The sequence below is a fragment of the Danio aesculapii genome, chromosome 10, assembly GCF_903798145.1.
Source record: "Danio aesculapii chromosome 10, fDanAes4.1, whole genome shotgun sequence".
Lineage (NCBI taxonomy): Eukaryota > Metazoa > Chordata > Actinopteri > Cypriniformes > Danionidae > Danio > Danio aesculapii.
Genome location: NC_079444.1, coordinates 13,828,734 through 13,852,884, shown reverse-complemented (window position 1 = coordinate 13,852,884; position 24,151 = coordinate 13,828,734). Strand labels below are relative to the sequence as shown.

The following is a 24,151-nucleotide window of genomic DNA, read 5'->3' as shown; positions in this document are numbered from 1 at the left end:
GATTCATATCAGATACATTTCTGCATATGAATGAGGCCTGAATCTGATCTGAGCAAATCAGCATCCATGTGATTTTTGTTTTTCCTGTTTACATGTACACAGGCCATATCTGTGCAACATGAGAGAAAAACATCGGAATTGGGTTCCTTGAACCCTGCCGTGTAAATGCAGATCCATGTCTTTCATGAATCACATATTATAAAAACTGCTATGTTATCATTAAAATTTTTTATTGATTTTTTTTTTTGTATATTTTTGAGCCAAATCTGAAAACTCTCCTATGGTGTGACAATCTCAAGCATAGTGCAATAAATTACAGCTCTTATAAATAAAAAAAAAAAGTCATAACAGGATTTATAAATTCCTCCGACTTAATTTTACCAGTAGCCGTTTTGGTAAATGGTAATCGTTTTTGGTAACACTTTAAAATTATGGTCCATTTGTTAATGTTAACTAATGTGTTTACTTAAATGAACAAACAATTAGTCGTACATTTATTACGATATTTATTCTTAACGTTTGTTGTTAATGATATTTAAGCCAAATAACGTTAGTTCATGTTAACTCACAGTCCATTATCTAATGTTAACAAGCACAACTATGGATTTTAATAATGCATTAGTTAATTTTTAATTAAAATTAATAAATGCTTTACAAGATTTTTCATACTTAATGTTAGTAAATGCAATAACTAATAGACCATTATTCTAAAGTGTTACCTCATTTTTTCATCCATATATTTTTATAAACATTGGAACAGGATACATTTCACTTAATACATTTTAATTATCATTATCGAAACAAAAATCAAATCCCAAACTGTGTCTTGCTGAATATATTGTAGCACTCTGAGATGCCTCAAATCAGTCATAGAGATTGCATGAAAGTGAATTTTTTACTAGATCAAGGCTGAACATGCTCATGCTTCTCAACGGTTTGTTCTCCAGATCGGTTCACATATCAAGAAGCAGGTGACCGAGTTGGGCTACACCTGCACTGGTCTGGTCAGTAAAGCAGGAGCGCTACAGTGCAGTCCAAACGACTCCTACACCAAGAAGGAGCTCATTGACAGTGCCAGGAAAGTCTCTGAGAAGGTTTGCAGTGTTCTTCTCTTATTCCACATATGATTGCCATTTTAGACTTGGTCAGACTACTAATATCATTATATTTCTCAGGTCTCTCACGTGCTGGCAGCTCTTCAGGCGGGCAATCGCGGCACTCAGGCCTGCATTACCGCCGCCAGCGCTGTCTCTGGCATCATCGCTGATCTGGACACCACCATCATGTTTGCCACCGCGGGCACTCTCAACCGAGAGAACGCAGAGACGTTTGCAGACCACAGGTACTACATGTGTCCTTACAGAAAAAAAACACACACGCATATATTTCAGTGGACATTAGTTTAATCAAACATTTACCATGAAATTAGAATATTGCATAAGCAGTTGTTTATACCTCAGATTTAAAAAAAAGGTGTTGTGGTCAGTGTTGGGGAAAGTTACTTTTGAAAGTAATGCATAACAATATTGAGTTACTTCCCCAAAAAAGTACCTAGTTCCATTACTTAGTTACCTTTTATGGTAATGCATTACGTTACTTTTGAGTTACTTTTGCGTTATTGTTACCGGTTGTTACAGGTTGTTTTTTAAATAGAGGAGCTCTGCAATTAACAACGCACTGTATAACCTTTATTTACCTAAAAACACATCAAAAAATAACTATATTATTAAAGTTCGTCGAGACAAACTTTGAATCTGACTTCAAAAGCCTGTTGCCAATATTTTATTTAGTTTAAAACAGTTTGAAAACGTATGGATAGATAGATAAACAGACAGACAGACAGACAGACAGACAGACAGACAGACAGACAGACAGACAGATAGATAGATAGGTAGGTATTTCTAGCATGTTTAAGCACTTAGCTAATAATTTTTAGCATGTAGCTAGCATGCGAATCATACAGGAATTGCTGTGTGCTAGCATGAGTCAAACGGATTTGTTGCCCTAGTCAAGTGAGCCCACCCCCAAGTTTCTATGGCACCGTAGTAGAGAAATATGCTTAGTTCCAAGTTTCTATGGAAGTTTTTCTCATAGTAAGAGAAACGTGTGTGCACTGCAATGTTTTACTTCCTGTTTTTTTTTTTTTAATGGGAGGTCTATCGCCATAGTAATACAATGAGGAAGTTTGCGCCCCAGGGGTACAACCTACACTCAAGTTTAATATCTAGTTTTACACAGCCTGACAGCTACTTCAGATGTGGAATATCACATGTTTCTAAGTATTTCTTGTTCGGAGATATGATCCGTCAAAGTTGGTTGCAATGTTAAGTCAATGGGACCTATCCATTTTTTCCCGGGACAGTTTTTGGAAAACTGAAAGTCAGATCGGTTCGAAAAGTTAAAGCAACCCAAGTCAGACCAGTCTAAAGGTCTGACCAAGGTTTGGTGGTCATAGCGTTAAAGCCCTAGGAGGAGATACAGTAAGAATTTTTAGTCACAGAAGAATAATAATAAGTTTAAATAGGATTTCAATAGGTTGGCTTTCTCAAGCCATAATGTAGGATAATGTTAGCTTCTGAGAACTTTCAGACCCCAAAGCTTTGCATGCCGTATTTACAGATAAACGAAAGTTTAAAGCAATGTGTTTGCTACTTTGGGAAATAAACATTATAGACTAGCACTAAGCTGTACTCTGAGCTATAGGACTGTTGAACTATCCCTTTAAGGAACCAAATTTGTCCTTAAAGCTTTGGCACTGATCAGCCGGAAAGGTTCTGATCGCTTTTTAGAAAACATAAAGTCAAGTTCAAGTCAAGTGGAGATTTATTGTCACTCCTCTACATCTGTCAACATAAAGTAAAAGGAAATGTCACGTCCCATAGGACCACAGTGCTACATAAATGAACACAACATTGCAATTTTTAAACCTATACATAACTAACATATTGAAGTGCTAATCTAACTATGCACTATGAAAAATGATGAGACAAAAAAACATGACAACTAATATTATTATGTTGCTTTCATAATAACTAGTAACTTTCTCATTAACTGCTTAATATTAGTTAAAGTTACTACTTAAACTACAAAGTTTAACCTAATATTTCTACTCAGTTTGTCTGATGTAAGTTGAGATAACGACAAAAGTTCATTTAATCTTTTAATATATTTTAAAGTTCATTTAACTAAAACATTGTCACCGTGAATGTTTTTACAGTGTACATATACAAAATATAGTTAACTTTACAAATAACACAAGTCAGACTATACAAATACTTTACATAAATCAGAACAACACCAGAACAAAGACCAGAATAATGTCAAACTGAACTAGACAGATCATGTTTTGTCTTAAAACATTTATCCACATTGTCCTGAAAGTGTGAAGTAGTTTCATGCTGATTTTTTAGTTTTAAAATGCATAATTTTGTTACGGTTACGCCATCCGTCCACACTATGCCGGAGTTTTCGAGCGCCGAAAACTGAGCTTTTTAAAACGCTGAATGCTGTTCCATCTCAGTGTGGAGATATCTGAAAACGGAGGCGTGGCTGCAGATATTTGCTTGGGGCTCTGATTGGGGCTTTTTCTTCAATATTAATTAGCCTACACACAGTTCAGTCTTGTATACTTTCCTTGGAAGTTTAGACTGCACAAGTTTGAAATGGAAAACAAACTCCTGAGGACATGTCGGGTAAATCTTCAAAGGGAATAGTGTACTTTATAACCTCATTCACATCACCCTGGCTACGTTGCTTCCTAACAATGTTGTATATCTTAACAGTAAAATGCAAACATGGTATAAGGACCTGCCTATTTTCATTCTGATATAAGCAACTTAACAGACACCAGAAATGTTGAGGCGTCATGTAGCTTCATATTTATGAGCGTCATCTTCACTGTATGCATATTTATAACAAAACGGAGCCTATAACACTACTGCCTCCTTTCATTTTCATTGAAAATATGAAACATACCCTCTCTTTTGCTGAATATCAGTTTTAATAATCAATAATGGCCATTATAAAAGTATAACGTACAATAAGTTTATACAATATAGGAAATAAAGGCAAGCAATCAGTTAAATGTGCAGAATCAATGTATCTTTGCATTCAGCCAAAACACGTTACCTGAGAACAAGTAACAGATTTAAAAGACCAAAGTCTGGGAATATGTTGTTAGATTGAGACAAGATGAATTAAATATCACATTTAACAAATATAGTGAGATTAGATCCAGCGGTTGGTCCATGATGAACAGTCTGACGTGCACAACTCTCATATGGGTAGATATGCTCAAAGCACGCTGCAGTGCATGCCAGAGTGTGTGTGTGTGGTCAGAAAAGTTGTTCGGAAACTCTGGGTATACAGAAAATATGTGCATTCAGTTATTGTAGTTAAAAATGTGGAGTTTAATCGGAGAGAGGGGTGTTTGACAGGTGTCAAATATTAGAAAGGGGTGCACACAGTAAAAAGTCTGGGAACAACTGATGCAGGCTACAAGATGCAGTTCTCAAAGTCTTACGATCAAATATTCAGTGTGTTTTATGGGGTTATTTCAGTGACTTTACCATTTTTACAAAGTTTTGCACTAACTACGCTTAAACGCTTCTTTCTCACAATAACACAATAACGTACAGAATTGTTGCTAACATATTTTTGTATCCCAGTTTGTGTTGTTTACAGTGGTATTAGACTTGTATGTTAAGTAACTGAAAGAAGCACAAATGTCAGGGAACTTCAGATCTTTTCCAGGCCCCAACAACACCCTTAAACCCCAGAGGGGGTTAATGTCAGGCAAACTGACATCAAGTAATCTTTGCATTTTGCTATAAATTCTCTGTTTTTTATTATTATTCTTATAATTGACAAAACAAATAGGTGCACATCTATTAGCCTAATGACACGCCGGTGTGCTCTTAGACCATGTCAGGAATGTCAAACTCAATTTATGGAGGGCCGCAGTACTTGCGAAATTCTGTTGTTCGGCGTTGCAAAAAGGGGCGGGATTAAACAGGATGATTAGACATTTAAAAAAGCAAGTGATTGGTCCATGTTTTAAATTTCTGTCCAGAGAGGTCATGTTTTGATCTTCGATTAGTCTCACGCAATCATGTGATGCGAGTTTTACAGGTCAGAGTTCACCAAGCTTGAACTTTCCAACGCAGCGAACTGCGAAACCTGTCGCAGGAGTTTAAGTTTCTGGAGTTGACGCATTCGAGTGTGTGTGAATGGAAATCTATGGGGAGAAAAGTGCAGTGTGGCCACAGCTTTACCTGTGGGTATCAAACAAGCCTAAAAGACTCAATTAGTTTGATCAGGTGTGTTTAATTAGGGTTGGAACTAAACTGTGCAGAGCTGTGGCCCTCCAGGAACTGAGTTTGACACCTGTGCTCTATGTGATAGCCTTTTATTAAATGTATATTTATTGAGGTCACTTTCCGCCTTCACATTTTCTTTTTTATTGACAATACCTTTTACTATTAGATCAGCAGGATTGTGATGTTTTCGTATTCTTGTGCTTTGTCAGAGAGCACATCTTGAAGACGGCTAAAGTTCTGGTGGAGGACACGAAGCTGCTGGTTTCTGGAGCCGGAGCAAGTCAAGAGAAATTGGCTCAGGCTGCACAGTCCTCCGTCAACACCATCACCAAACTGGCTGATGTGGTTAAACTGGGGGCAGCGAGTCTGGGCTCTGAAGATCCCGAGACACAGGTACTACCACACATTTACAACTGAAACCTGCTGTCAATTCATGTGTTTGTGCCCACTGTATGTGTGTGTTTCTCTCCTTGTATGTGTTTGTCTGTCTTTGTGTGCGAGTCTGTGTACTTGTTTTTATATCTCGGTGGGCAGGGTTGTCAAAAAATCACTACTGTAATTTTAAAAACATAACATTTGCTCGCTATTGAGCTTGTGCTGAAACACTGCTGATTGGCCGTTGTGTTTATGTGTTCAATAGCCAATCAGCAATGCTTAAGTGTGTGCTCAGCAAGGTTATAATAGTTTTAGATCTTTCATTAGTTTTAGTTTTTATTTCATTTTGACTTTTTGTTTTCAAATTCAGTTAGTTGTAATTAGTTTTTAGAGGCAGATTTACTAGTTTTTATTAGTTTCTATATTTTTGAAATTAGTTTTAGTATTCGTTTTTTTTCTCTCTCTATCTCGCTCCTCTCTCTCTCTCTCTTTCTCTCTCTGAGTCTGGAGTCCTGTGCCTGGCAACAGATCTTGGGTTTTTGCTGTTCCTATGGCAACGACACTTAATAATTCATGCCGGATTCTCAAAGCTTGTTATACATTGTTGAAGAAAGTGCAGTCATCAGGACAATTACACTTCCATCTGTTTAAGTCAAATAATATGATAAAAACAATCTTCCAGTCAATTAAATCTTCATTATAGTATATTTCTGTATTTCCTGTACTTTGTATTACTACTCAGGGTAATACAGCATACTGTTATGCGGCTGATTTTTAATTAAGTGGCATTAATATTCACATAACAGCTTTGAGTTGTGTTACATAACTGTATACTTCCTTTATTCTTACAATGTGAGCTGGGCCTTAAAATTACTTAATTAACTAATTATAACTGGCCATAAACCATGGAGATCAATTTAAAGAACAAAATATAAACACTTTTTTTTTTCCAGAGATAATGAATATAATACTTTATAATATCTGCGACTATGAGCCATTTAATAATATTAGCAAAAAGATGAACAAAAATGAATTTGCATCTTTAAAAAGGTATCTCAAAATAAAATGACTGCACAGTATAAACATGGCTGAATAACTGGAGTCACAATAATTCATAAAATTGCTAAAATAACAACAGTATAGTCATTTAACAATGTGATAAAACATTTCAATGTTATTCAGCGAGGTTTGAGCTGTACAGTCATTTAATTTGTAGATAAGATTTTCCATTCGATACAGTTTTATAGTTATTTAATTATGATCAAAATTCTACATTGCAGATACTGCGATGTGACTATTGCAGATTCACACATATCAATGCTGAAACGATATATTGTGCAGCTCTAATAGTAACATTACATTTTGATTCATTGAAACTTCAATAGAAAGCAACAAACACAAATCCCAGATATTCTATGGCTAGGACAAAAAAAACGATGTATACACTTTCAGGGCTCTATTTTAACGATCTAGGTGCAAAGTCTAAAGCGCATGGTGCAAAATCATGTCCGAATCCACTTTTGCTATTTTAAGGTTGGAAAAAATACGGTCTGCGCCCTGGTGCATGGTCTAACAGGGTTGTACTTATTCTCTTAATGAGTTATTGGTGTGTTTTGAGCAAAACGTGCATTAAACCAATCAGAGTCTCATCTCCCATTCCCTTTAAGAGGATTTGCTATTTACATGGTGAATTTTGTAAGTGTAAAAGCGGAACACTTCACTAGCGAGAAAACAGTTAAACAGACCTTCTGCAGTGCGAGGATAAACAACGAGCCTCCACCATTTGGCCTCTTTGATTTTTCTTTACTTTACTTTTACTCTTTACTCCTTTACTTTTGTGAATAAGGAGACAGTGTTGTACCCACTCCACTGATGACATCCAGTAGCCTGCATATTCAATTTTGTTTATTAAGTGCAAAGACTTGTTTTAAAACTATTTCTAAATTCAGTCCTAGTTTCCAGCAAACGAATAAATGAACAATAATAACGTAGTGTGGTCAAAAACTTAGTTATATCCCAACACACATCCTATTCTTATGCCCCATATGGTCCAAAACCAGACAAATGGACAAATTGAAACTACTGTAGTTTTTATTAAAACAAATAAAAATGTGCATGTGATAAATGCTACTACTGCTAATAATAACATTATACAAATGCAAATTGTCATGAATAAATTTTTAAATATTGCTTCGTTAAACATAATTTAGGAAATATTTGAAAAAGAAAAAAAAATTCACAGTAGAGCTAATAAATTTATAACTGTATTTATTGTTTGTCAGGTGGTTCTGATCAACGCAGTGAAAGACGTGGCTAAAGCTCTGGGTGACCTGATCAGCGCCACCAAAGCAGCAGCCGGCAAACCTCACGATGACCCCGCCATGCTGCAGCTCAAGAACTCTGCTAAGGTACAAAACATTCTCCAACACGCAGCCCTTAGACTGTCTCTGCTAGGGGCTTTCAGTGGTTGAGCTCAATCAAAATGACTGTCCTGATTATTATGGGCCGCCAGACAACATTAGCTGACCTGAAATCATGATTCTGTGACCTACAAACCAAACTGGAAGAACTGATGGTGATGATTTACGCTTGGATAAGTGGTTGTTATTGTTAGCTAAAACTCTTCAAATAAATGTAAATATTAGATGAACAATTTTAAAGTACATTAATATTGCATTAACAAATGTAAACACAAATGAAAACAATTCAACACAAATGTAAAAACAAAAAATGTATAGAAATATGGCATGACTAATAACTAATAAAAAACAAGACTAATAACTATTGAAACCACAAGTGCACATAATACAATTATTTCAAATAAAATAATAAGAAAATAGAAAACTGAAAAGAAAAGATTGTTTAAAATGTGAATAAATACTATGATATGGAATAATTATTGCTAAAGCAACAGATTTCTAAAACTGATTACTAAAACATTCATAATTCCATAGTATGCACAGTTATAATATTTACAATTTGTTCATGATTTTGTTCACAAGTGATGTAAAACTAAATAACCTTAAGGTTCTTATACACCCGGACACTTTTCTTTCGCGTTTATCGCCATTTTTTGAGACGTTTTTTTCCCGCATTTAAACCCAATCGATTTTCACTGCCGTTGAGCAGAAGAGTGTGCAAAACCACTCCTTGACGTTAGATAGTGCTTAATGAAAAACAGAAATAACCCAGTCCATAGGTTGCGCTACACAACTTTAAGCTTCTGACACTCAATTGTAACACAGAAGAAGAAGAAGAAGAGAAAAAGTTGACACACTTGTTAAAATCCTTCACATTTGGCTGTTTCTCAATATGCGTTCTTCAGTGGTGTTGTGTTCTCGTGTAACGTCATCATCAGCTGCCAAAGTTCAGTTCCAATACTCAAGATCAAAAGAACGGAGGACGCGTGAAACTTCCCGGATGTGTTCTTGATATCGAGGAAGCATTGATGCAGACTTGAAGTCTCTAGAAGTCCTAGCTCTAGAAGTCCCAGAAGTCAATGCAACTGGAGGTGGAAAGTGCAGCAGTTTATAAAGATTTATTATTAAAATTCAGAGAAATAACTTTTATTCATCTCAGGAGTTTCCCTAAATGAAACGGTGAAAGTAAACATTACGAAGATCTAATAAAGGCAGAAACATATTTAGGTTGTTTATTTGCTGAAATTCATATAAAAATCTGTTTTCTTTATATTGTGCAACTTATTTTATATAAACTTTTTGTTTTTATGCATAGTATAAATTTTGAGAAAAAGGGAAAAACAATAAATCGTTGATTGAACATTACTGGCTGTAATGTTTATATAATTTTCCATTGAAAACGCGCAAAGGTCATGTGACCATCGGGAAGGAGGCAGCATCTCATTTCTCACAGGACGCATTCTCTGTTCTTGCAGTCTCCCGAGTTCGTTCTTCCAAGGTGACCTGGCAAGACCAGTATTCACTATAACGCAAGTTCGTTCTGATGCAAGTGCAATAAACAGCTCCACGTTCATATCGCCATGAACAAAAGTGCCTATCTGATTGGTGGAGAAGGTTTTGACGTGGCGCGTCAAAAAAAAAAAATTAGCATGAGACATTTCTTTGAAAATGACGCTTTTACGCCTGACGTTTTGCGCGTTAGTGTGCACGATCACATTGGTGCCCTTTATTTAATCACAAGGCGTTAAACGTTGACGAAAAACGCAAGCAAAAAGCATCCCGGTATGAACCTGCCTTTAGAATATTGAAGTGATTCTAATTGGTTTATTTGATTATAGTTAAGCTTCCTTAAAATCATTATAAACTATATAAAATGTGTATCATTTATTAATGACTAAGTATTTCATTTAGTTTAGTGGAAAAAACTTACTTGTTAAAAAAAAAAAAATACACATTTGTTATATTACATACTTATAATTTACCAAACTGCTATCATAAATGCTTAATTTATATTTAATGGAAAAATAAGGATTCAATTTGAGAATGATGCTCAGTTATATTTAGTATATTCTTGTCCAGATTAATTTAGGCAATTATTCATTCATTCATTCATTTTCTTTTCGGCTTAGTCCCTTTATTAATCTGGGTCGCCACAGTGGAATGAACCGCCAACTTATCCAGCATATGTTTTACCAGCTGCAACCCATCACTGGGAAACATCCATACACACTCATACACCATGAACAATTTAGCTTATTCAATTCACCTGTACCACATGTCTTATGTGGGGGAAACCCACGCCAACATGGGGAGAACATGCAAACTCCACACAGAAACGCCAACTAACGCAGCCGGAGCTCAAACCAGCGACCTTCTTGCTGTGAGGCGATTGTGCTACCCACTGTGCAGCCCCCCTGGCAATTATTTAATTTATAAAAAATTATTTTTTATTCTTATTTCTAATAATAATTGATATCTGAACATCTCTTTCTATATCTCTTTCTGTGCCAGGCTTCAGCAAAGCAAACGTTTCTGTATTGCCTCTATTACTGAAACTGATTATGCATTTCTCCATTGATTTCTCCTTCATGTTAAGTGGCAATGCTAATGTGTTTTGATGCGTGTTGTTTCTGTGGTGTTCATCAGGTGATGGTGACCAATGTGACGTCTCTACTTAAGACGGTGAAGGCGGTGGAGGATGAAGCCACTAAAGGCACACGAGCACTAGAGGCCACCATAGAGCACATCAAACAAGAGCTGGCTGTAAGAAACGCACACACTCTCTAAATCAGTGCATTCATGGCTACAGTTCAATCAAGTATATTAAAAATTATTTTAATGATATTTATAATAAATGATTAAGGATGTTAATACATGGATTTTGACATTTATTTTGATATTTTATATGCTCTTTTGGGGGTTCAAAAATAGTTTGCACACAATTTTAAAACTTTTACAAATATTACAAAGTAATTTTTAAGACAGCAAGGACATTTTTCACAGTATTTCCCATTATATTTTTCTTCTGGAGAAAATCTAACTTAATTAGAAGTCAAATTTTCTAAATAATTAAAAAAATTTGATAAGGTCAATAATATCAGCGCCTTTTTATACATTTTTTTATTTGCTTCAGACGAAAAAACTTAACTTAAAAATTGAAACAAAAAAAATATTTACTTAAATCTTTGAGATCATCATATGTTTTGAACCATGATTTGTGTTTTTCCATCAGGTTTTCAGCAGTGCAGACCCTCCTCCAAAGACAGCCACTCCAGAGGAGTTCATCCGCATGACCAAAGGCATCACACTGGCCACGGCCAAAGCAGTGGCTGCTGGGAACTCCTGCCGTCAGGAGGATGTGATTGCCACCGCTAACCTAAGCAGACGAGCAGTCGCAGACATGCTGCGCTCCTGCAAGGTGAGGCCACTTTCACAGTCACAACATCACGTCTGACAATGACTCCATATAAACAGTCAGGACAGCTTCAAAATGGTGTATATAGTAAAGGGTAATGTTTGGCCCCTTAAGCGTTTATACACTAGAGAGAAATGCTCTTAAACTCAATTCCTGGACAGTTTAGCTCCAAATCACACCTGCTTAATAGTTTCTAGTAGTCTTGAACAACTTGATTAGTTTGATCAGGTGTGCTTAACTAGGGTTTGAAGTGGAGTACAAAATCGGATACTTTCATAATATAGTACGCTAAAAATAGTATGTGAGCCGAGAAGTATGGCCGAATTCATAGAATTTGAAAAACAGTATCTGAGAAGTACCTGGATGACCTCCTACTTCCAGTGAGTATCTGAAGTGAGCAGCCGATGGATGCTATGCTATCCCATGATGCACCGAGAGAATTCATGGATGGGAGTGAAGCAAAGCAACTGATGTGGGTAGGTCACGTGATGATGACAAAATGGCAGATGTAGTACATTCGAGCTCTGTTCATACCACTGACATTCATACTGTATAGAACAAACTTTTCTAATGGTCAGGTGGTAAATTTAAATTCAAATGCAGTACCCACCGAGTAGTAGGCGATTTCAGACCTACAGTATGCACTAGTGCACAGGTTTCAAACTCAGTTCCTGGAGGGCCACAGCTCTGCACAGTTTAGTTCTAACCCTAATTAAACACACCTGATCAAACTAATTTAAACTAATGACATCCTAATCCTACCCGATAACTAAACCCAACTACTTCCTTACTGACTGTTAATGAGCAGCTGATTAGTAGTTTATTGAGCTAAAATACTTAGTTATTGGTTTGTTAATGGTGTGAATAGTACATCAAAGTAAAATGTGACCAATATTTATATACTATATTAGTATAGTATAGTGTTTTTAATTTAAAACATAATTAAAATGTAGATAATGAGCTTGACAAGCAGGAGTTTATTTCCTCTTATCGTGAAGTAGTCACTGCGCTCCTGCTTTATTTGATTTTGACGTGTTAATCTTATGAACAGAATAACTGAAAAGCTTTATATTTTTTATTTCACATTCTTCAAAAATATAAACACAAATGTTTCCTCAGTTTGTGAAACTTGTCTTCGTTATTAAATAATACAATAAATGTGACAAAAAACAGTGACTTTTAATTCATGCAGCCAAAAATCTTCATAATGAAATTGCCACAGACGTCACACTATTTACAGTGCATCTGGAAAGCGCTTCACTTTTTCCATGTTTTTATGTTACAGCCTATTTACAAAATGGATTAAATTCATTTATTTCCTCATAATTTTACACACAATACCCCATAATGACGATGTGAAAAAAGATTTCTTGAAATTGTTGCAAATTTATGAAAAAATAAAAAACCTGAACACAAGTACAGAAGTATTCACAGCCTTTGCTCAATACTTTGCAATTACAGCCTCAAGTCTTTTTGAATATGATGCCACAAGCTTGGCACACCTGTTTTTTCCGAATTTTTTCCTCTTTGCAGTCCCTCTCAAGCTCTATCAGGTTGGATGGGAAGCGACGATATACAGCCATTTTCAGATCTCTCCAGACATGTTCAATAGGATATAGGTCTGGGCTATGGCTGGACCACTCAAGGACCTTCACATAGTTGTTGTGAAGCCACTCCATTGATATTTTGGCAGTGTGCATTGGGTCATTGTCCTGCTGGAAGATGAAGCGTCGCCCCAGTCTGAGGTCAAGAGCACTCTGAAGCAGGTTTTCATTCAGGATGTCTCTGTACATTGCTGCATTCATCTTTCCCTCTATCCTGACTAGTCTTCCAGTTCCTGCTGCTGAAAAACATCCCCACAGCATGATGCTGCCACCACCATGCTTCACTGTAGGGATGGTATTAGCCTGGTGATGAGCGGTGCCTGGTTTTCTCCAAACGTAACGCCTGACATTCACATCAAAGAGTTCAATTTTAGTCTCATCAGACCAGAGAATTTTGTTTCTTATGGTCTGAGAGTCCTTCAGATGCCTTTTGGCAAATACCAGGTGAGGAGTGGCTTCCGTCTGGCCAGTCTACCATACAGGCCTGATTGGTGGATTGCTGCACAGATGGTTGTCCTTCTCAAAGGTTCTCCTCTCTTCACAAAAGAACGCTGGAGCTCAGAAAGAGTGACCATCTGGTTATTGATCACCTCCCTGATTAAGACCCTTCTCCCCCGATCACTCAGCTTAGATGGCCGGCCAGCTCTAGGAAGAGTCCTGGTGGTTCCAAACATCTTCCACTTACAGATGATGTAGGCCACTGTGCTCATTGGAACTTTCAGAGCAGCAGAAATTTTTCTGTAACCTTCCCCTGCTTGGTGCCTCGAGACAATCCTGTCTCGGAGGTCTACAGACAATTCCTTTGTCTTCATGCTTGGTTTGTGCTTTGACATGCACTGTCAACCCTGGGACCTTATATAGGCAGGTGTATGCCTTTTCAAATCATGTATAATCAACTAAATTTACCACAGGTGAACTCTAATTAAGCTTCTGAAACATCTCAAGAATGATCAGTGGAAACAGAATGTACCTGAGCTTAATTTAGAGCTTCACAGTAAAGGCTGTGAATACTGATGTACATGTGATTTTTCAGCTTTTTTATTTTTTAATAAGTTTGCAACAATTGCAAAAACTCTTTTTTCACATTGTCATTATGGGGTATTGTGTGTAGAATTTTGAGGAAATAAATGAATTTAATCCATTTTGGAATAAGGCTGTAACAAAAAAAAAAGTGAAAAAAGTGAAGCGCTATCAATACTTGCCACATGCACTGTAACAGCACTGTCTGTATTTATTTACTCTTTGTCTTTTCATCGTTACTGATTAAGTCAACTGCCATACGCTATATAGGGATTAGTGAATGAGTGAACAATTCAGCAATTTCCGACATGGCTGTAGTTATACTACTTAGAGTTAGCACACTTGCTGACATATAATTTTAAAGTTCAATTCTTCATTTATTTTTGTACTTTTCAAGGGATGAATCGTGTAACGTTCAAAATGCTACTAAATCATTAGTTGAGGAAATATCCTCAAATTGTGTTGGGTTGGAATCTACAGTGCTCAGCATAATTTGAGTACACCACATTTTGAAAATGAATATTTTTCTCCATTTCTCAGTGAATATAGGCAATGTATTTTGGTACATTTAAACAAAACCGATTTATTAATCAGATATATTTTTTAATAATATTTTTGTCACCAAACATCTTTAGAAATTGAAAGATAATAAGATTAAAATTCAAGCAAAATATTGCAAAAAAAATGACAACCTACAAAATTAACCAAATTTTTCCCTTTTTTTTGCTTCTCGCAATTTTTCCTCATTTTTAAAATGTGTATTTAATATTAATTTTCTATAACATATGAATTTAGGTGTACTAGTTTTCATAAGTTATCATAAATTATTTTGTTAGATAAGCTCCAGATTTGGCTTCAGTACTGACTAATCTAATGTATATGCACAAATATATTGTAGAGCTTCCTATTAAAAATATGAATATAAAAGATAGATTAGTGAGGGGTGTACTTATATATGCTGAGCACTGTATAAAGAAAATTAAACCACAATTATTTCAGTGTTGTTGAACAATGTTGAATTTTTCCTCTTGTCTTTTCAGCAAGCCGCATACCACCCGGAGGTGAAGCGGGAGGTCCAGTCTCGAGCGCTCCGCTTCGGCTCTGAGTGCTCCACAAGTTACCTGGGCCTGCTGGAGCATGTGTTAGTGGTGAGTCTGAAGTGTTTACAAGACCACCCTCATGCATCCCATAAACACACACACTACTCTAGAGCTCTTTTAGTTAGGGGGGGTCATTAGGGTTAAAGCTGTGTGACGCAGCCTGTGTTCCTGTTATTTTAGTTGCACTCTGAAATGCTACATATTTTATGAACTCACAGTGTGTTTCTGTCACTCAGTGTGGCAGTGGTTAATGTCTTGTTTCCACTGAGTTATGGTACAGTATAGTACAGTATATTTCGATAGGGGCTATTGGCTGAACGATTAATCAACCTTAAATCGCTTTTGTGATATAGCAAAAGCTGCAATTGTCATCTAAGGAAAGTACGACGATGTGATATGTCCTCCAAAAAGCCAGAGGGTGCTCTCTTGTGAGTCACAGAACAACCAAATATGAGAGTCATCCTTATCCGCTTGTTAAGTGTGACGTCACACGAAACGGCTTCTTATGGTGGCCGGGAAGTGAAAAACAACATTACAAACAGGGTCGGATTAACATAAGGGCTAGGAGACACTAAAGAAAGACAGAAAACAAAGAATTAATTTGTGCTATGATGCGGGAAACGCCTCTTTGTGTTATGCTTTCTCTCGTCAATAATGTGAAGTATTGCTTTCGGTTTGCTGCTGTTCAAAAACAGTGACGCCGGTGCTAAACTGAGGTTTGGAGTGGCTGTAGCCCAATCAGAATATTGAATAGCCCTGTTTTACTCACCCATAAGGGTGATCAGATGTCCTAATTTTCCCAGGACAGTCCCTTATTTTCAGACAAGAACCGTCCAGTCACAGATAGGCTTTCCAAGCTCGTCATAGAACAATAAATACAATTCAAACAGTCTTCATCATTAACTTGTACAAGCAACAGAATCTGGGATGCTGAATGGACACATAACTGAAGCACAGTCTCGGCCACACAGCGGTGACTTTTGGAATAAAAAAAAAAACGGCACACGCCCGCACAATCCTTCGATCACACAATATAAGCGAGACAGTGTGCGAACAAATCAAATGACCTACACAAGCAGTTATCAAAACGTCCATCGCTGCAGAGTATCTATCTCAAGTAAATACACTGTGTCTAACTGAGCTAGTGAGAAAGCAATCTATTTTAATGAATGTTTACTTTGCCCCTTTTATGAAAGCGACAGAAATAATATGGAGCAATGAAATATTGGCGCTGGCTTTCATCAGACAATATATCTAAAAACATTAATAATAAAATAAGGATGCTAGCCTTCTGAAGCTCAGATGACCACAATATTTAAGATATTAGATGCATTGATTTTAAAGATATCCTATCATTAGGGATTTATGGTCAGCTAAAGTTCTAAAGAAACTTTTGAAAGGTGAACCCCTAATTAAAGTATTTATTCTAAAGCACTAATTTAGGAAGAATTGCAAATGTTTTTTGCAGATTGTTTGAACTTTAAAGTTCTTTAAAGTTCATATTATTTCATTACTTAATTCTGTATATTTGCAGGCCTAATATAATAAAATAGAAAAATATATATATAATAATCAAATATAATTCAAATTGTGGAAAATTAGATAATATTAATTAGTAAATTATTAATAATACTAATAACAATAACAATAATAATATCAACAACAACTATATATATATATATATATATATATATATATATATATATATATATATATATATATATATATATATATATATATATATAATTTATTAATTTAATTATTTAATTATTTTATTTCAATTTTTTTGTGAGGATTTCCTATAGCCTCAAGGACGAAACAAATTTACATTTTAGAAAATAATTAACAAGATGCAAAACACTTTTACCAGTCTCAAAACTAATTTACAATGACAGATTCTTTACAGAAAGGAAATGTACCACACACCGGACGTCACGCGGAATGTACCACACACCAAAAGTGACGCAGAATGTACTATACCAAAGCACACTTCTCAGTGGAAATGAGCCATAAAATATTTGTGTAACAATTTATTAAAGATAGCAAGTACTGTAGCTCAATCATTTTGTGGAGTTGAATGTGGATTTGTTCAGAATTAGTTGCAGCAGGGTAAAGTTTGTGGTTTCCTTCATTGATTTCTGTTTTCTCTGATGTGTGTATGTGTTCACTGTGATAGCCGGTGAGTTAAAGGTGACTGGGCATGTGTGTGTGTGTGTGTGTGTGTGTGTGTGTGTGTGTGTGTGTGTGTGTGTGTGTGTGTGTGTGTGTGTGTGTATTGAATTGCACAATGTCTTAACATGGAACAAAAGTTACATAATATAGTGTCTGCAGTGCTGCTGGTCAACTGGTGCCTTGCAGATCTCCATTTCAGTTTTTGGTCAGGCTTTATTTAAGGTTCAGTTCTCACTATTACTAAACCATTAACTCTGACTTTTGCATCAATACACTCCTAACTAGTGGCTTATTAATAGTGATTAAGAATTAAAGTTAAGGCAGATTGAGGTCTTGGGTAGGATTATGGATGTAGAATATGATCATGCAGAATATACAGTATTCTTATTATCTTAATAAGCACTAGTAACAAGCCACTGGTTAATAGTGAGACTTGTTTAAAGTGTTTTTTTTTAATCATTTGGCGTTTTGTTTCATGAAAATGTAAGATTAAATATTAATAGACTCTAATGACAAAAATTAGACAATGTTTTGCTCGTTTTGTGAAATTCTGTCCTGAATTTGTGAAATCTGACATGAATAATAAGAAATGTATCATTTTCTTGTGCAGCCTTTTATTGTTCAGTGGCTAAAAGCAGCAGAGAACCACTGTTAAAATCTGATAGTGGTAACTGGTGATATAATTAGGTATTGTGTGAGTCTTGAAGGTGACAGTTTTGTGTTCTGAACATTTTGAACTAAAAAAACCCACTAATTGCATCTCCATTAGTCAGGGTGCTTTTGTCACATTTCAGATTTACTGAATGGAATGGTTTGCTAAAGGATTTGCCAGTGTAACTCACACTTCACATTTCCATTTGTTGTCAACTTCACAACCGTTGTCTTCAAGTTTCAACTTCCTGCCAACTATGACAGAAATGTTAGTTTAGAAACATTGAGATGGTAGCAGATATTCCTTTAAACTAATAATTATATGATAAACAATAAAACAATGGTGACTGCAAAGTTGTACAAATAAGTAGAGTTGCTTAAGTGGAATTATTCACTTTTTAAATGAAGTAAAATTACTGATAAAATGTTTTTTACAGGGTGTTCACGGGGTCTTAAAAAGTATTACAAGTTGATAAATCAATTTAGAGAAATTTAAAGCCCTTAAATGTTGTTACATGATATTAAATTTTGCATCACTTTTAATTATACAGTTGTATGCTAAAGTTTGAAATTTCAGGATGCTATTTAGTTTCTGAAATCGATAAAATCCTGCTATATTTGATGTTACACTGCTTTGTTACCATTATTTTTGCTGTTCTATAATGAAACCTTTTGGATTAATTATTATTATTTTTGTAAAGTATATGAATAATGTTTTAGTTTAGTTTCTTACCATCAGTATTTAGTGAATATACCGTATTTAAAATGTCGCTAATGTTACCTGTTCAGACCTAAAGTGGCGATGAGCTTAAAATGCATGGAAAGAGTTTTTAAAAAGGTCTTAATGGTATTGAATGTTACTCTATGATTCCTGTATATGTCCTGTTTTAAGTTATATTGTTATTGCAACACTCAACAGTATCATATATTTTTCAAGTATCCTGCAGCTCTACTGTAAACCAACAGCGTTCAGCAATGAGTCTAGCACAGGGATGGGCAAACTCGATCCTGGAGGGCCGGTGTCCCTGCATAGTTTTGCTCCAACCCTAATCAAACACACCTGCTTGTAGCTTTCTAGTGATCTTAAAGACACTAATTAGGGTGTTCAGGTGTGTTTGATTAGTGTTGGAGCAAAACTCTGCAGGGACACCGGCCCTCAAGGATCAAGTTTGCCCATGCCTGGTCTAGCACCTCAGACTTTAGGTATCGTACTGCTGTTATTGGTACCCTTATGAAAGTGTTCCAAAAAAGTGGTATGGTACGGTTCACTATTTTGTTTACTATTATTCAATTTACATAATTTTGACCTTAAAATGTTTTTAAAAAAAATTTAAACTGCTTTTATTCTAGCCAAAATAAAACAAATAAGACTTTCTCCAGAAGAAAAAATATTATCAGGCATACTGTGAAAATGTCCTTGCTCTGTTAAACATCATTTGGGAAATATTTAAAAAAGAACACAAAAAGTTAAACGGCGCTAATAATTCTGACTTTACCAGTATTTGTGTATGCGCGCTTATCTCTTGAATAAACATGCAACAAATTATGGTATTAACAATCCTTTATTTCTGGAAATATCAAGGCTTTTGATTTTGAATATTGTCTAAAAATCTCTAAAGTTCCTTACTGACTATACATTTATTTCTATTTTTATTCTGTCAAGTGGTTTATGTCAGTTTTTTTGGCCTAATAAATGCTGTAAAGTACAAAACTAAATGATAAAGGTATTTTTATCATGCATCAGAATGTACCTATTACATCATGCATACATTTTTATAGTTTATATACTGTACCAAAAAACAGAGGTGTATGTGTGTGTGTGTGTGTGTGTGTGTGTATATATATATATATATATATATATATATATATATATATATATATATATATATATATATATATATATATATATATATATATAATAAAAATGATTTAATGACTTATTTGATGTTAAATCCAGTACAGCCTTATGCTAATTAATTGCCATTATAAAATCGTTCTATTTTGCCAAGTGCCATCCTTCAAACCACTAGATTTGACCCATTTTTATGTTCATTTATTTTGTTGTACATTTTTAGTAAGTAGAGGTCATATTTTGGCATTTTATTTTCTCAAACATTATTTGGAACAGTTGACACTTGCATTTATAATACTTTGTTTGAAGAATTCTAAATTTGTTTTTGTAAATTGTGTTTAATGGGACGTCTCTTCTGTGACCAATATAGCTTTTTGTAAATGCTTGAGTGGAGTAAATCCAGTGAGAAACTTTAGCCTGTCTGTACTGGACATATTAATACCATATTGATCATTATTTCCAAATATAGTCGCCTGACATTTAAAGGGGAAATACGCCACACTCTCAAAAACTAATGACTACAATTCCATTCAATTCCATTGGTTAAAATGTGTAGGAACCCCAAAGAGAGAGACGACTGTCCTATGGTATGGTTTGTAAAGACAGATAACATATGTTTGTGTGTGTGTGCTTCTGGTATTGTCTGTGTCATTCCCAGCATTCCTGCTCATGGCCAAGTCTTTTCTTAGCCGTCTGTTCCAAATGAACATCTCTGCTAATGCCACACACCTGTTCCTCTGTCACCAGCACCACACTGGAGGACACGTCGAGGACAAACACACAAACGCATGTGTTGGTTTTAGTGGTTTATGAAGACTAGGCATAATGTAGTTCATATGCAAAAAAACCTGCTTAATATATGGCCTTACTTTAACCCTATCGCTAATCCCAGCACTCACAGGAAACCAGAAGCAAATTTTGAAGACCCTGTTAAGAGTTCTAAATTACAAGGACAACGACCAAGTCCTTATAAACCACCTCAATGTTTTAATACCTAGGTCATATTCCATTTCAGTTTCCTTTGTTTTTGTCATTCAAATATCACAATACATTTTAATGCAGAACCAAATTACGAATCAAGAACATAAAAAACACCAAACATAATAAATAAGCTTTTATAATTTCATAAATATATAAAAAATATAGTTGTATATATATATTTTTTTAAATCACAGAAGGGAATAAATGAATACTTAAATAACTATTGCACAGTTTGTTATAATAGTTATTATATTAACAATTTGTGCTAGTTTAACTATTTATATTATTATTATATACTAGCTGTCAATAGTATTTAAAATATGTTCTTATTCACAAGTCTTATAATGACAGGATAAAAACTATTACGAAACTGCACTGATTTGCTCCTCAGGATTCGGTACCGCCTGCCTGATGGCATGAGTGTTAGCAGACTATGGCGAGGGTGGGTTGGATCCCTTAAGATGCTATTTGCCCTAAACAAACATCGCTGTTTATACTTATCATATTCATGTCATTACACAAATTTGTGTCCTCATATACCACCCAAATCAGTGCACACATACACACATACTCAGAAACACTACATTGATTGTGAGGGCTACACAATGTATCGGAAAAGTATCGTTATTGGGATGATAGTATATGCGATATCCATAACACAGAGAAGTGCGATAAATTAAATATATTTTTTGTGTGCCAAGCATTTGTGTGCTGCACGCGTTGGTTTTTCCTAATCTGACCGATCCACCTAACCTCTCCAGTAGGTGCTGTTAGCTGAACCTAGAGCTGAAAATAAACACTAATGACAACAGCCAATAAGAATCAGACTTTCCTCCAAATCATGCATGGCGTTTTAAAGTCTAAAACATGACGTTTGCTGTTTGTTCAGACTACTTATTTAAAATGAGCTGAAACAACACAAATCGTGAGGGGTTTATGTGACAACTCAATTATTTTATGTTTGATCGACTTAAATTTGTACAAATTCATAAGTTAACTTAATTCTTTCGTGTTTTTTTGTGTGGAATTTATTTATTTATTTTTTTTAATAATTTTTTTTATTTTTATTTATCAATTTATTGTGTGGAAGCCAGCATTTTTGCTGTATAGCTCAGATAAAATGTTTGTTAACTGTTCATCCTAGTATGATCATTACATAAATAAAAATTGATTTTTTAAATTGCTGATAAGTTAGTTAAATTGTTAGAAATATTGCTCAATACCAATATCATGTGTATAACATGCATATGGTGTATACAGTGCATCCAGAAAGTATTGATAGCGCTTCACTTTTTCCACATTTGTTTATATTACAGCCTTATTCCAAAATGGATTAAATTCATTTATTTGCCCATAATTCTACACACAATACCCTGTAATGACAATGTGAAAAAAGAGTTTTGAAATTGTTACAAATTTATTAAAAATAAGGAGAACCATACAAAAGGACAACCATCTGTGTAGCTATCCACCGATCAGGCGTGTATGGTAGACTGGCCAGACGGAAGCCACTCCCCACCTGGTATTTCCCAAAAGGCATCTGAAGGACTCTCAGAATATAAGAAACAAAATTCTCTGGTCTGATGAGACTAAAATTGAACTCTTTGGTGTGAATGTCAGGCGTTACATTTGAAGAAAACCAGGCACCGCTCATCACCAGGCTAATACCATCCCTACAGTGAAGCATGGTGGTGGCAGCATCATGCTGTGGGGATGTTTTTCAGCAGCAGGAACTGGAAGACTAGTCAGGATAGAAGGAAAGATGAATGCAGCAATGTACAGAGACGTCCTGAATGAAAACCTGCTTCAGAGTGCTCTTGACCTCAGACTGGGGTGACGGTTAATCTTGCAGCAGGACAATGACCCAAAGCACACCGCCAAAATATCAATGGAGTGGCTTCACAACAACTCTGTGAATATCCTTGAGTGGTCCAGTCATAGCCCAGACCTAAATCCTATTGAACATGTCTGGAGAGATCTGAAAATGGCTGTATATCGTCGCTTCCCATCCAACCTGATAGAGCTTTTGAGAGGTACTGCAAAGAGGAAAAAATTCCCATAGACAAGTGTGCCAAGCTTGTGGCATCATATTCAAAAAGACTTGAGGCTGTAATTGCAAAGTATTGAGCAAAGGCTGTAAATACTTCTGTACTTGTGTTCAGGTTTTTTTTTTTTTTTTTTCATAAATTTGCAACAATTTCAAGAAATCTTTTTTCACATCGTCATTATGGGGTATTGTGTGTAAAATTATGAGGAAATAAATGAATTTAATCCATTTTGTAAATAGGCTGTAACATAAAAACGTGGAAAAAGTGAAGCGCTATGAATACTTTCCGGATGCACTGTAACAGCACTAAAAGTGTCAGGGTGGTGCTGAATAAACACATTCATGTTTGTGATTTCCATCCGCAGATCATTCAGAAACCCTCGCATGACCTTAAGCAGCAGCTGGCAAACTACTCCAAACGTGTGGCCAGTTCAGTGACCGAGCTCATCCAGGCTGCGGAGGCCATGAAAGGTACAGCACCCATGTTTGTGTATGTGTGTGTGTCGTGGTTGCGTTTCCTGGTACACACTCAGCATCCAGGGTTCAGGATAGATTATCTCCTGGCTGCAGTTCTCCACATCTCGGTCTGTTCTCGTACTTCTTGCCCTCTGGTTCGCTCCATCAGCTCAGGTCAAGTGTCCGCTTCCAGTTCTGCATCATGAGCAGGGAATTCAAGCAGGATTTGTCAGGATAAATCTCTGCCAGCCATCACTGAAAGCGATCTGAGAGCCTGCGGTGATAATACCCGGCCCCTGATTTAACACATGATGAGAGATGAGGAGAATGTCTGCAGCTGTGTGTGTGTATGTGTGTGTCAGGGCTACAAATTTATTTTTCCATTAAGAGCCAGTACTTCCCCCAGAGATTAGTTTACTTTTTTCTGGTCTTTATCAACAAACATATTTAGTAGTTGCCTCTATTGCTTTTTCAAATTGTAATAATGTTTATTAATTATTAGTAAACATACAGTTGAAGTCAGAATTATTAGCCCCACTGTTTATTTTTCTCTTCAGTTTCTGTTTAACGGAGAGAAGATTTCTTCAACACATTTCCAAACATAATAGTTTAATAACTCATTTCTGATAACTGATTTCTTTTATCTTTGTCATGATGACAGTAAATAATAATTTACTAGATATTTTTCAAGACACTTCTATAAAGCTTAAAGTGACATTCAAAGGCTTAACTAGCTTAAT

The 24,151-nt window shown here is 35.6% G+C and overlaps 1 protein-coding gene across 1 annotated transcript in view; it reads left to right on the top strand.

The window, feature by feature from the left end:
- Nucleotides 1-24,151, top strand: part of tln1 (talin 1) — a 213,123-nt gene that overhangs the window by 172,193 nt on the left and 16,779 nt on the right. Inside the window, exons 43-50 of the mRNA XM_056466629.1 lie at nt 948-1,094; nt 1,176-1,342; nt 5,528-5,711; nt 7,976-8,101; nt 10,760-10,876; nt 11,346-11,531; nt 15,193-15,300; nt 23,321-23,426. Of these exons, the coding sequence (XP_056322604.1) occupies nt 948-1,094; nt 1,176-1,342; nt 5,528-5,711; nt 7,976-8,101; nt 10,760-10,876; nt 11,346-11,531; nt 15,193-15,300; nt 23,321-23,426 (1,141 nt within the window). The remainder of the gene's footprint in view (nt 1-947; nt 1,095-1,175; nt 1,343-5,527; nt 5,712-7,975; nt 8,102-10,759; nt 10,877-11,345; nt 11,532-15,192; nt 15,301-23,320; nt 23,427-24,151) is intronic.